This window comes from Haplochromis burtoni, unplaced genomic scaffold (assembly GCF_018398535.1).
Source record: "Haplochromis burtoni strain Fernald_Lab_line unplaced genomic scaffold, NCSU_Asbu1 Contig_8, whole genome shotgun sequence".
Lineage (NCBI taxonomy): Eukaryota > Metazoa > Chordata > Actinopteri > Cichliformes > Cichlidae > Haplochromis > Haplochromis burtoni.
The window spans coordinates 1,391,761-1,404,788 of NW_024582369.1; the positions used below are offsets into that span (position 1 = coordinate 1,391,761).

The following is a 13,028-nucleotide window of genomic DNA, read 5'->3' on the forward strand; positions in this document are numbered from 1 at the left end:
AGTGCACAACCACAGTGCAAAATGTGTGGCAACAAAAAAACACTTCTAACTTTCCTTCTCTTTTACAGGTTACCTAATTAGTCTGAAGGACCCAGAGCTCGCACTGGCCGTAGAAGTATGTCTTAAAGGCCAGCTGCTGGCCTTCACATGTGATAACTATGAAGATGAGAAGGTTCTGCAGGGCCTCATGGCCAAAATGTTTCAAGGAGGTCGCAGACCTGCTATCATAACTAGCAATTTCATCTCACAAGTTCATGATACAAGAAAAAAGTGAGTATAGAGGTTTAATTATATATATAAAATAGGGGTGCAAAGTACAATTAATACAACAAGTATTCAGTTAGAAGGTATCCTTCTTCAGAGTGAGTGTTAGTGCATCTCAAATGTTGTAACTTTTTTCTTTTGGAAAATATTATGTATGATAAAGATTTTCTTTATGTAGCTTATTACTTAATTATTACAAAATATCTGAAAAATGTAATCGAAATTAGTTTTGATGTGTTTTGTGTCAGGGCTGTCAGTCATCCGAACTACCCCTCCGTGCTTCAGGCTCTAGAAATTGAGGACCCAGTTGTGGCCAACTGTCTGATCGATCAGAAGGGCATAGAGAGCATTCTGCTCATTAAGGTAAAGCATAACTTTTTTTCAACACAAGATGCTTGATGGTAGCCATAGTTGCACATTGAGTGGTTAGACATGTCTTTTTTTATATGATGCAATGTGTAAAGTAAGCCATATATTAGATAAAGTATACTGTAAATGAACTGAAGGACCTTAAGCATGTGAACAAACCATAATGAATCAGCTGTTTAGGTCTATTAAGCTTATCCCTGATCTGATCTTCTCTACAACCTGAATGGCTATTACATCATCAAAGTTTTATACCTGCCAAAGTCAGCTTATTGTGTACACAGCTACCTGTACATTTGCCGAACAGTGCCTGAAAGTTTATTTGTTTATTTGCCTGACCAAGTCTCCTGAATGTTGCCTGAATTTTTGCTTTAATGAAAATGATCCAAGTCAAGGAATCTAATTCAATTCAATTCAATTCAATTTTATTTATATAGCGCCAAATCACAACAAAAGTCGCCTCAAGGCGCTTCATAGGTACAGGAATAGGAATCTGACCTTTTGCACAGTGGAGTCAGTGTGGTTATGGTCACAAATCTGCCTAAACCTCAGCTGCTGGGTCAGAAATATGGCAGAGACCTATAATGTTTTTGAAAGCTTCTTAATATTTACTATATCTATTTTTTATTCAAATTTGTATAAGAATATTATATCCTTACCTTCTGAACTCTGTGTTCAGACTTCATGTCATATTTACATGTTTTCCTTGTTGATAGAATCGAACAGAAGCTCGGAGAGTGATGCAGAGCAAAAATCCTCCTGCGAACTGCATCCATGCTTTCTCTAAGGATGGAGATCAGATCTTTACTAACCGGAGTTATGCTGCTGAGCAGACTAGAGCCAACTATCTCTCAGGAGATGTTGAGGAGGAGATCAGGTATATGTCTGACTTGTACACATGAAAACTCGTATTTTATTCTCTGCCTTTAGACTTTAAACTTGTGCTTTAAATGTTCTGTCCACGTCTCTCCATTTTCGCCTCTCCTTGTCTCTTTGATTCCTCTCAGACACTTACAGAGGGAGTTGGAAAACCAGAAAGGTCAAGCATCACGCTTCCAGCAGCAGATGAGAAAGTTGGATGACGACGTCAAGGAAAATGAAGGCCTACTAAGAAGAGCCCATCAAGAGCAAAAGACCATTAAAGTTAGTTGTATTTTCTGAAGGGCAGATAAGAATACTAATAGAATTTGTATTTTCAGTTTTAATATTTTAATATAATCATATTTGGGGTTTAAAGCATATTAGTGATTCATTTCACTTACTTTGATATACTTTATCCATTAGAAAGAGAACAAAGTGTTCTGATATCATATGAAATGAATTTGCTAACAAAGTCTGTGTGTTTGTTTTAGGACAAGGCCACAAAGTTGCAGCTAGAGCTCACAGATCTACAAAATGTTGAAGAGCCTCAGTCAGAGGACCTCAGGCCCCTGGTCTGTAAAGAACACCATGTATTTTTCCATCTGTATAAAAAGATGCACACTTGTACTGGACTTAGAGCTGGCTATATCCCACAAATTGGGATGCTGTGTAAAATTTAAAAGCAGAATGCAGTGGTTTGAAAATCCCATTAACCCATATTTTGTTCACAATAGAACATAGAAAATAAATTGTCCAGCGTTAATTCTGAGAACAAAATCATAGAAACCGAATTAATTTTATGTTTATCCATCTGTTTTGTAGTACCGCTTACTTTTCCAGCCATTTTCTCCCCCATCCCAACTTGTTTTAAGACCTGTTGCTGCTTTCAAATTGAAAATGAGCTAATGTTTTTCCTGAAAAGTAGAATGTCTCTTTAAACATTCGATCTGTTTTCTGTGATTTTTATGAGATTTACAAATAGAAGAATTCTCTTTTTATTTACACTATAAGCATTGTCCCAGCTTATTTTGGTTTAGAGTTTTTAAATATTGTACATAATGTCAACCAGATCTACTCTTATGATACACCATTATCTCTAATTTTCAACAGGAGGAGGATCTTCATGAGATTGTTACCAAGATCAAGTCCAAGCGAGTGGAGTTAGATGAGGGACTGGCCCAAATGGCCGACCTCAAGGGTTCTTATGAAAAGGCAGAGCAGGAATACAAGCAGCACAAAGAGTGCATTAACACTATCGCAGAGGAGGCTGACTCAGTCAAGGTAATATTGAAAGAAAGACCCAGTGTGAGAACCTTTGTTTTTCAGTTGCTAAATTCTTGACTTATAAGGTATCAGGTCAATCAAATGAAGTAACTTTCAGTAGATATATGGGGGGGACAACTTTTTAATGTTGCAAGCTTGTAGTGACACTATGTGCTATTCTTTTATTTGAGACAGTTGGCAGTAAAGTCAAGAAATAAGGTGAAAACAGGATATCAAACTTGATCTAAATGATTTTTTCCTGTGTGCGTACTGCTAAATGTGACTTGTAGTCTACAGTGCATTCAGTGATCAGTAAGCTTGGTAAGTACATTGTGTCAATGCAACTACCTAACATTACATCAACCCTGATAATTTGGTGTGATTCTAACTCTTTGTGTGTTGGCCACGCCAGCCCACCGTGCCCTGTCTCCGAGTTGGTGTTTGTCTGTTTTTACCTGATTCTTTATTTGCTTTCTCTTAATACAGGAGGATCTCAGTAAAACTGACCAGGAGGTGATAAAATGCAAACATCACAAGAAACACTATGATGAGAAACGCAGTGCCCATCTCCACAACATTCAAACTCTTGAAGGCAACCTTAAAAGCAAAGAGAAGGAGTACGAGGTATGAGTATCAGAAAAGCACTTTGTATACAATGTATCTGCTTTAGTTTTAGGAGTTAAATAGCACTGTCTCTTGAAGTTTTGCCTGTATTTAGCAGCTAAAATATTGGTTTGTTTTGCTCTGTGACTCAGATGTCAGTGGCCAAAGCCAAAGAGATTTGTCTGGAACGTGTGGAGAGCCGTCGGTCAGCCAGGAGCCTGGACAGCGAGATCAGTCGTCTCAAGCTTAAGATCACTTCACAGAAGGAACAACAGGGAGACCGTGAGGAGATTGTGAGGTATTGGATCCTCACGGTGTATTACTGACATGATTTCAGTGATGTTTCTGTGAGGTGTTGAATGTACACGCATTTTAAATTGATGTCCTTCCTTGATGCCAAATGTGAATTGATTTCCTTTTCCACTTACAGGCAGTACCACGAGGCTCTGGAGAGCTACAAGAACATGACACAGCAAATGAAGAACCTCAACAGCTTCATCAAAAGCCTCGACAGTGTTATGAACCACAGACTTCAGGCTTATGCCGAGCTCAGGAGGTAAGTGGTGAATTCACAGTTTGCTGTTTGTATTTTGCAGTGATGTACTTACCTGTGCAATAAAGTAAAAGAGAGTAAATAGTTACATCTGTAATCCAGGTAATAATTATTAAATTATTAAGACTGGCTTCTGAATCTGAACTTTTTTTGTCTAGTTATAGACCGAGTGACTAGTCAGATTTTTAAAACAAATGTTAGCTTAACAGTCCAGAGAGCACATGTGCAAATCTGTTCAAATGAAGGTAGTTTGGCCTGATGCTTTTTTTAAACCTCACTTTAAATTACATGAATATATAAACATAAAACACTGAATCTTTGAAATCAAATTCAAAGCATTGCCCACATATGTGTACTTAAAAGGAGCTCATGCTAATGACCCTCCAGTTAGCCCCTGCACTGCAAAATGATAGAACAAGATATTAAAACAAAAACACAGCCTAGAGGTTTTTGGGGTCTTTTTCTGTGTAAAATATCTCACCCGTCTCATGCCCACCATATAAGTTTTTCACTAATAAGCACAGATTTAAATATCAGTTCAACAGTCACAAACATCTTGCTGTTTCCTATCATTTGATGATGGGTCAGTATAGTTGCTCCACACAAACACTTGGATTTGGATGAGTGGAAGAAAAGAAATGGATAAATCCCGCACTAATGGACAACATTAATTTTAATGCATCAAAAAAGTCGCCTTGATTGGCGAGCTATCGCTATTGACTGTGACCATGACATCGTTGTTCATTGGCAGATAAGAACTCATCACACATATCACAAACTTTCCCCAAAAGGGTGCGCTGCTTCACACACAGGTTTAGCTAGTCACGAGCATTAGTTACTTTCAGGTTTCATCTTCTCTCCTAGCTTAATCACAGACACTGCATGTTTATTTGGATCGATCAAATTGAATTTTTAATTCTTAAAAACTTGGACTTGTAGTTCTAGTAGCTTTAGTACCCTATTTGACAACAATTTGTTAAATACTCCTACAGGTCCCTCTGAAGTCTATACGTAAAGTTCTATTTTTTATATTTATATTTTTAAGATTGCGGTTATATGATTACTTTTCTCTCTCTCTCTTGGTATCATAGGTTCCTGTCAGCCCGCTGTAAATACTACTTTGATAGCATGTTAGCCCAGAGAGGCTACAGTGGAAGTATGATCTTTGATCACAAGAACGAAACCCTCTCCATTTCCGTAAGCCTTTTTTTCATTCATCAGTAAGAGGCCACTACAGCCTCAGATTTATATTAAAGTGCCTAAAGGTTTTTGATTATTATTATTTAAACAGAGACTCATTATTCTTATGATAACTTTGTAGGTGCAGCCAGGCCAAGGAAACAAGGCTGACTTGAGTGACATGCGCTTGCTGTCCGGAGGGGAGCGCTCTTTCTCCACTGTTTGTTTTGTCCTCTCTCTTTGGGCGATCACAGAGGCGCCTTTCCGCTGTCTTGATGAGTTTGATGTTTACATGGTAATACAATAGTTTTCGTTCGCATTATATTTATGTTTAGATTGCGGGTGCATGCATATTGCAAACTGAGATAATCATCAGTAAAAACAACAAACGATAAGGAGACACAGAATATGCAACACTTCGTTACAGTTGCAAAACTGTCCCACTGGGTTTGGCCCCATTTAAAGATAACATTGGCTTTGGGTGTTCTCTTTAAATAGGACATGGTGAACAGAAGGATATCCATGGACATGATGCTGAAGGTGGCTGCCAGTCAGCGCTACAGACAGTTCATTTTCTTAACCCCACAGAACATGAGGTAACCACTGACACAACCTCTGTGTGTTTATATACAGCATTTGTGTGCTACAGCAGCTAGACCACCCAGATGTGATTTATTGACTTGGTCGTTGTAGACTAAGCCACTGTAGGGTAAAGGTCGTGTGACTTCAATGCGCTGCTTGGTTTCAGTATTCACATCATAATTTTTTATTTATTTTTATTTTATGTTAAGTTCCCTTCCAGAAAGCAAAATCATCCGCATCCTCCGCCTCAAAGATCCAGACCGGGGCCAGAGAAATACGCAGAGAAGTGAAGACGAGGACCAGTAATATTGCTAGCTCTGTTTAACATGATAAAACCTTAAAGTGCCTCTGAAACACTGATGCCCCGCTTTTCGGAAATGTTTGTAATATTGAAGGCCTTCAGCCGCAAGTTAGTTACTTCTCAGCTAAACTTCGGTTTTGAGAAGCTTCAGTTTTGTTCATGTAAACAAAAATAACTGTTCAGTGTGCTGTTTGTCAAAGATTTTGTTCTCTAATACTGGATTCAGACAGTAATAAAAATGTTGTATGTTCAGATAAGTACAGTTACAGGGAAGGAGTGTTTTTATACCCACAAGAAAAAATAACCGTTAACGGACTTGAAAACGGGCACATTGGAGGAGTAAATGGGGTCGTCGTAAGCGCGGGTTGAGTTTCTTTAAATTCAGTTCAAAATTGGTTTATTTTGTTTTAAGTGTAGCCTCATGGAGTCTTTTTCCACCTCAGGTTTGTCTAATGCAAGTAAGTGTATTAAGGTGCTGCTGAAGAAACCTAAAACACAGTTGTGACACCAAAATTTTGAGCATATTTTTGTTTTTTTTAAGTATAGTCTTTATAAAGGTTTCTTTGACTGTCTTACATTATACTATCTCATTTACTGTGCTAGTGCTGTCCTGAAGGTTACAGGGGTTGTGTGGTAGTTGGGCTGTGGCACAAAGCAAGGGGTGATATAGGGCACCCGTTGGTTATTGTAATTGGCCTATGTTATGTATATTGTTATATTTATTAACTGATATGTTTCCCAGTACTTATTAAAAGAATTTAAGGGTAATCCCTCATCCCCACTGACATTTCAACCTGTTGCTCACTGATAATTATAATTAAAGATAATTTTATAAATCTGTTTCAGAAAACGGCTTTTTTTTTTTTTTTGTTCTTCATGATCATCTCATGAATGCAATATTTAGGGACACCTTGAATTTTGGGCAGAGGTAGTTGTCAGCAAAGGTTTAAGGTCACTGCAGTGGATCATCTGCCTTCACACCACGTGTCAGCATGTCCTCCGTGCCAAATTCCCGTCTCCGAACACATCTTCCTCTTCTATTCGTCCTTTGACTTCAGGCAGCTTACAGTTTAAAGAATAAATTATGGGTGAAGAAACATTAGTTGGTTATTGTGTGCAAAGTTCAATGAATCTTTCCCTCTGGGAGGATTGTTGTCATGGAGCAACAGACATCTTCCTGTTGTATTAACTCATTGGTCCTTCATGCCGGATGAGCTAAAACTTTTTCACATTATTCTGATTTTTGGGTGGGGGGATGCAATGGTATTATGAGCATAGACGTTATAAAAGATGGATCTACATGGGTGAAATCATTGAGCTGAATGCTGTTGCTTTCTTCATCAGTTCATTCGCAAAAAAACTGATAATTACAATTCAGTCAATCCAAAATTGACTGTTAAATTGAGCGTTTCTGCAGGATATTGCTCCCTTATCCTGTGCCTATTAAAAATAATTCTGGTTTAAGTCACTTCTGCTGTGGCTTCACTTCTCATTCCATCTTTATGAGTGTGGACATAAATGCACGATGATGGCACATTTATGTTAGCTGGTTGTCCAGCAAAGGAGTAAAACTGAGAGGCAGTAACTAGTTTTTCCTTACTCTACCACAGTTTGACAGAACCAAGAAAAAACACTGATTGCCAACACTGAACAAGCGGTGCTACCTTAAATGATGCATATCACGACACAGTGCTATTTAAAACAGGGATCTGAACAGACATATTAATCAGAAAGATTTTGAAACACATTTCTTTAACTTCTTGCTAAAAAAAATTTTCATGTTTATATTGACAGTTTAAGTTTGTAAAACTATACAGGCTCATCACCTTGTACATTTTGAACATACAGTATGAGGTCAAATTGCTTGTATTTATAAAAACATTCAACCATTTTCTATCGTTTCTCTAGTTCAGGGTTGAAGGAGCTTTTCCCGGCTACCATGAGGAAAAAGCCAGGATACAGCCTGAACAGATAACTATTGATGCTCACTTTCACACACACTTTCACAGTGTAAAACTGCCACTTAACCTAACCCATGCATGCAAACTCTACACGTCTGTGTTGGTTCTCTCTAGGTACTCCGGCTTCCTACCACAGACATGCATTTAGTGGGGTTAAGCTATTTTGATGAATCTAATGTGTCCATAGGTCTAAATTGTCTTATTGTCCATAGGTGTGAATTTGATTGCAAATGGTTGTCTGTCTGTTTTAGCCCTGCGTTAGATTGGTGACCTGTTCAGGGTGTAGCCTGCCTCTTCCCTCTTATGTTAGCTGGGATAGGCTCCAGCGCCCCTGCAACCCTGACAAGGATAAGCAGAAGAGTATGAATGAATGGATGTTGCGCACATATAAACAGTACTGAGAGAAAACAGAAAAAAATGACTCTCTTTAAAATGCTATAAGCTATTTTTAAGACAGTCTAAAGAAACAGCTTAGAGATGCAATGCTCCCAGCTGGACTAGAGTGGGAAACCCTGTTACCCTTAGCTCTGAACTAAACCTAAACTAAGAAAAGTGCAGATAAAAGGTAGTTTATTGATTTGCACTTTGCTCTGCGGTAAACTTTATTCAGTGCACTTCATTAAAATATTCCAACTGAAACCCTGTTACCTATTGAGGTCAGCCTAATGAGGAGGAAGGATTTGCACCTTTAAGGGCTCTGAGCCAGATCCCAGCACACAAGGCGGTCCAGTGGAATGCACTTCCACTCATGCACATAACGTCTGCTGACAACACACCTGACCTCCTGAGGAATCTGGTGCCTTTCTTCCCCCCTCCTTAGATCTCAGAGAACTGCAACAATCGGGTAAACATGAAGCCCAAGTCTCTTCCATCCAGGCTGTTTCAGAGAGATTCACCTGCAACAGCATCAGGCAAGAGTCCCAGCAGAAGTGCAGCAAAGTATGAGCGGCATGTGGACTGCGTTGATCACCCAGAGCTGCTGGATCCATCTTTGTCCAACGACGGGCAGCAAACAGCTGACAGCAACAGGCAACACGAGAAGTGCCACAGAGAAACACTTTTCGCCTTCCTGCCAGAGAGGTACGAGCCACTGGTGGATGATGAGGCGAAAGCCAAGGCAAAAGAAGAGAAGAAGAAAAAGAAGAAGGAAAACTACAAAAAAGTCAAGAAGGTTTGTGTATTTTTATTTTTACACATTTTTTTCTAACAGTGCAATTTTCCAAATCCAAGTTTAAAGTTGCAAATTCATTGTGTGTATCCAGCCTAATGACAGCTTTTCTCCAAATTTTTTTTCTTCTTCATAGAGTCAGTGTGGGTAAGTTGAAATGCTTTCAGTATGAAATCAATCAGCTGCAATCAAATTATTTTAATTTATTTGATCAAGGTTTAAACGACTCTTAATAAAACAGTTCTCAGCATTACTGTGTAAAGTATCTTGAGATTAAGATGCTCCAAATAATCACAACAAGCTTTTTATCATAGGTAAGATTAAAGGCTGATATGATGACGCACATATTTTAGAGGCCTTTCCTTTGGCAAATAGGACTAACTTCTGGGTTATCAGAGATTATTCTCTCTAGAGATCTTTTATAGCTTCATATGTGTCAGCCGTGTGGCGAAACGTGCACCGAGGTGGACAACAGTTCAGGCTAACACAATAGAGCTCAGGACATGCTGTTCAAAGGAGTTTCCCACTTCCTGTATGAAGGCAGCCTGCACTCAAACTTCTCAGCGTTCGCATTCTCAGTTCAAGTGCATGTCTGTATTTAACCCTGTGCACATCTACAGTCAGTTTACTAAGCAGGGGGTTTATAACCATCCCACGTGAGTGATAGGAAAGCAACAATTTTACAACAACCTTATCTCATGACCTGAACATAACATGTGCACACGCACAAACAAACAAACTCAAAACATAAGAGTCCATGAATCAACTTCCAAAGAGTAAATTCCCAAATTCTTTATTAATGGGGAGTCATTTCTTCTTTTAAGTAACATTAAAATATAATGATGTGGTGAACTCAAGAGAAAACTTACACTGTTCAAACTTTTGTCTTTTCTTGTAGTTCTGGTTTGGGTAAGTTGAAAATAATCTCTGCCTCCATCTTTTTTTCACTTAAAAAAATATGTGATCAATGAGCCTTAAACTAATGATTCAGTCTGTCAGGGCTCTGTGTGCGGGCAGGTGGAAATGTGGATCCAAATGCAGGACTCCGAGACGAAATGTAACTAAAACCACAGCTTTTATTGCTGGCATGAAACAAAAACCAAACCATGAAACCAAGCAGGAACACACAGGCAGGGTCTGAGGGTACGACGCGACACCGAGCATGGGAAAACACAGGGCTTATATACACAGGGTAGTAATGGGGGAATGGGCCACAGGAGGGAGACACAGCTGGGGGAGATGAGGGCTAATGAGACGTGGGGAACAAAGCTGCACACACTAACATAAGACAGACTTTCACAATAAAACAGGAAACATGAATCACAACTCAGAGACACGGACTCAACACAGAGAGACAGAAAAGGACACATGGAACTGAACTATACATGAAACCACAATTCCTAAAACATGGATAACAGAAACATGAAACTCTAATAATAATAATAATCATCACAACCACAAGAGAACAAGAAAACAATCCATGATGCAAAATTACACCAAAACATAATAAACTCAAAATACTGGGTCCAACGGACCCAGAACCGTGACACAGACATTCTGCTGTTTATTGAACAAAGGGCTAATAAATCTTTTGCAAGCTGATGATTCAAATTTAAATGACCAAAATGGCCAAGATCGCTTCTATAAATTGTCCTGAAATTATTAAGTCTCTCATCCTCACAGCATGCGCCCCACTTTCTTCATTTGTTTTTTAATGTTTATCATTACTTTCTACAATTATTGAATTGTTTATCACAATCATTATCATAATTATTTCCCATAAAGATACTTCTGGCTACTTCCTTATTCACAAGGGGTCGCCACAGTGGGTAGATCCCCATGTTTGATTTGGAAGAGTTGTACACCGGATGTCCTTCCTCTATGGAAGCTTTTTTCACTACTGAAAAAATTGCCATCCATAAGTCAAATATTCGGGTTTATTATCTCAAAATTTTAATTTACTCAGAATTCTGTGTCAACAAGTTGAAATTTCAAGATGATAACTTGAATTTCTTCTTAGCTCTGCATGGCAAAAGGCCTAAAGAGATTTGTGTCTCCTCCCCGGAACAAACTGGGGACCTTTTGTTTGTTAGGCAAATGTATAAACCACTAGACCATGAGACAAAACAAACCCCAGCTGGAAATCTAGAGGCAGGAAACACAGCAAAGGCTTGTGGCTCCTTTTGGAAAGAACAAGTTGCTTTTTGACCAGTGCTCACGTGTGATTTATAAGGAAATGGAACGTGAGCTCTGTCTTTCTTGTAAACATTAATGTAGGCCAGGTAAATAAATCATAAATAAAAGGGTGCTCAGATTTTAGTGTGTTGTGGTTTTGTTACTGATTAATTTAAATTGCAGACTGTTGCATTCCCCAGTAAAACTTCTGACTTCCTGCATCCTCTGCAGCCAGTTATCTCTTTCCTGTCCAGAGAGTACAGAAGAGGATTGTGCTCACAGTGTGCCACTCTTCCTGCTGCGCCATTGTTCTAAAGCACGCACACTTAAATTATGTCCTAACTTCGATTTTCTGTTATTTTCACCTGCGTTTTGAAGAATCTCTGAGAACTGATGCAGCGTCTGAATACTGCGAAAGTAAAAATGATTATGACCTGTGTGGAAACAATCACATTTGTTACTGCTGCTTGTTTCTTTTCTTTCTTGCCTTCTCTGAATGAGTGGATTAGTCGATTTATAGATCATAAAAATGTGGTCAATGATAGGTGGATTTATTAAGTCATTTTTCCAATTAATCTTTCAGAATGTCGGCAAGGCGCTGCGTTCCACATGGAAGTGTTTGATGCTTGGTCTCTACAGCTTTGCTCTCGGATACTCCACTCCCATCACGGTGGCTGCTACTTTTGTCCCTGACTTTCACCCGAGCAGGAACAGGACCTGATTCGAGCTCTGTCGATCTCCTCCACTTTGTTTTCATACTATATATACCAGTAACTCGCAGACTCTTACCAAAGACTTTAAAAATGTGAATAATGATTGTGCAATTCAGATTACATTTTCAAATTCCCTGCTTTTGCAGATCTTACAAGATCTACTGCATGGTCATATTTGCAGAAATATGCAAGATCATAAAATCTTATTAAGTATTAGGTTAAATACTGAAAACACTTGTTTTTAAATCAAGTGTCTGCATGTGTTCAAAGGGATTATGTGGGCATGTGGAAACTATAGCAGGGCAGCAATAACAGGAATATTCACCGTATCTGCAGGTGAGGTGAGTCAGGCCAGAGACCTCTTTAAGGGATTTGCAAGCAGGAAAGACTTAACAAGGAGGTGATTATCAGTAATACTGGAAGAGCAAGTAAACAGAAAGGAACCGGCCCAGTCCTTTTCTGGGTGGCACAACTTAGGTGCTTTTTGGTGTACAAATTCTGCTATTCTGCTGTGAAACTAAACTTAACAAACACAAAATGAAATAAGACTGAAACCAAAAATGAAAACTAACAAAATAAATATTTTTTTTACTTTCAAAACTAGTAGTAATAGTTTTAATAGTTAAAATCTTTTTTGCAAATTTGAGAACACAAGTATGAGGAGGTTTTTCATTTTGGGTGTTTTGGTGGGTGGTGGGCGGCTACATGACTTTTACGGTCAAAAGCCTTTACAAAAACAGAAAGCTAACTAAATAAGATACAATTTAAAAAAAAACAACAACAAATTAAATAAACTAATATAAATTAAAAAACAAAAATATAACTTTGCTGTAAATACTGTAATGTGACGCCCAAGATTTGAAGAATTCTCTGCTTGGAACAAAATATTCTGACTTTTAAGATATTTTTAAAGATGTGTGTAGATTTGATCATTTGTAAATTATTAATTATTCATGATGTTTGTACTTTTGATTAAAATAAAGCATTACTAGGAATGCATCTGAAGAGAAATTGACGTTTTTATTATTATTACTACTAT

General features: G+C 38.3%; 2 protein-coding genes across 4 annotated transcripts in view; both read left to right on the forward strand.

Annotated features, from left to right (window-relative positions):
- si:dkey-119f1.1 (Structural maintenance of chromosomes protein 6-like) overlaps nucleotides 1–6,822 on the forward strand; it is an 11,935-nt gene extending 5,113 nt beyond the window's left edge. For both annotated transcript variants that reach the window (XM_005914538.3, XM_005914537.2), the window contains exons 15-27: nucleotides 69–270; nucleotides 513–627; nucleotides 1,347–1,507; nucleotides 1,638–1,773; nucleotides 1,983–2,063; nucleotides 2,602–2,772; nucleotides 3,241–3,378; nucleotides 3,510–3,655; nucleotides 3,788–3,913; nucleotides 5,002–5,107; nucleotides 5,232–5,384; nucleotides 5,588–5,685; nucleotides 5,881–6,822. In XM_005914538.3, coding sequence (XP_005914600.1) covers nucleotides 69–270; nucleotides 513–627; nucleotides 1,347–1,507; nucleotides 1,638–1,773; nucleotides 1,983–2,063; nucleotides 2,602–2,772; nucleotides 3,241–3,378; nucleotides 3,510–3,655; nucleotides 3,788–3,913; nucleotides 5,002–5,107; nucleotides 5,232–5,384; nucleotides 5,588–5,685; nucleotides 5,881–5,977 — 1,730 coding nt within the window. In that variant the 3' untranslated portion in view covers nucleotides 5,978–6,822. The remainder of the gene's footprint in view (nucleotides 1–68; nucleotides 271–512; nucleotides 628–1,346; nucleotides 1,508–1,637; nucleotides 1,774–1,982; nucleotides 2,064–2,601; nucleotides 2,773–3,240; nucleotides 3,379–3,509; nucleotides 3,656–3,787; nucleotides 3,914–5,001; nucleotides 5,108–5,231; nucleotides 5,385–5,587; nucleotides 5,686–5,880) is intronic.
- Nucleotides 6,823–8,599: 1,777 nt separating this feature from the next.
- On the forward strand, nucleotides 8,600–12,754 carry LOC102305015 (uncharacterized protein C1orf115). 2 transcript variants are annotated; one of them, XM_014338467.2, is made up of 3 exons: nucleotides 8,600–9,104; nucleotides 9,238–9,248; nucleotides 11,860–12,754. In XM_014338467.2, exons 1-3 carry the CDS (start codon nucleotides 8,784–8,786, stop codon nucleotides 11,897–11,899), a joined length of 372 nt encoding a protein of 123 aa, XP_014193953.1. In that variant the 5' UTR covers nucleotides 8,600–8,783; the 3' UTR covers nucleotides 11,900–12,754. The 2 variants fall into 2 exon arrangements, with proteins under 2 accessions (XP_014193953.1, XP_005914598.1); XM_005914536.2 differs by lacking the exon at nucleotides 9,238–9,248 and having other exon boundaries at nucleotides 8,609–9,104.
- The last annotated feature ends 274 nt before the right edge of the window (nucleotides 12,755–13,028 follow it).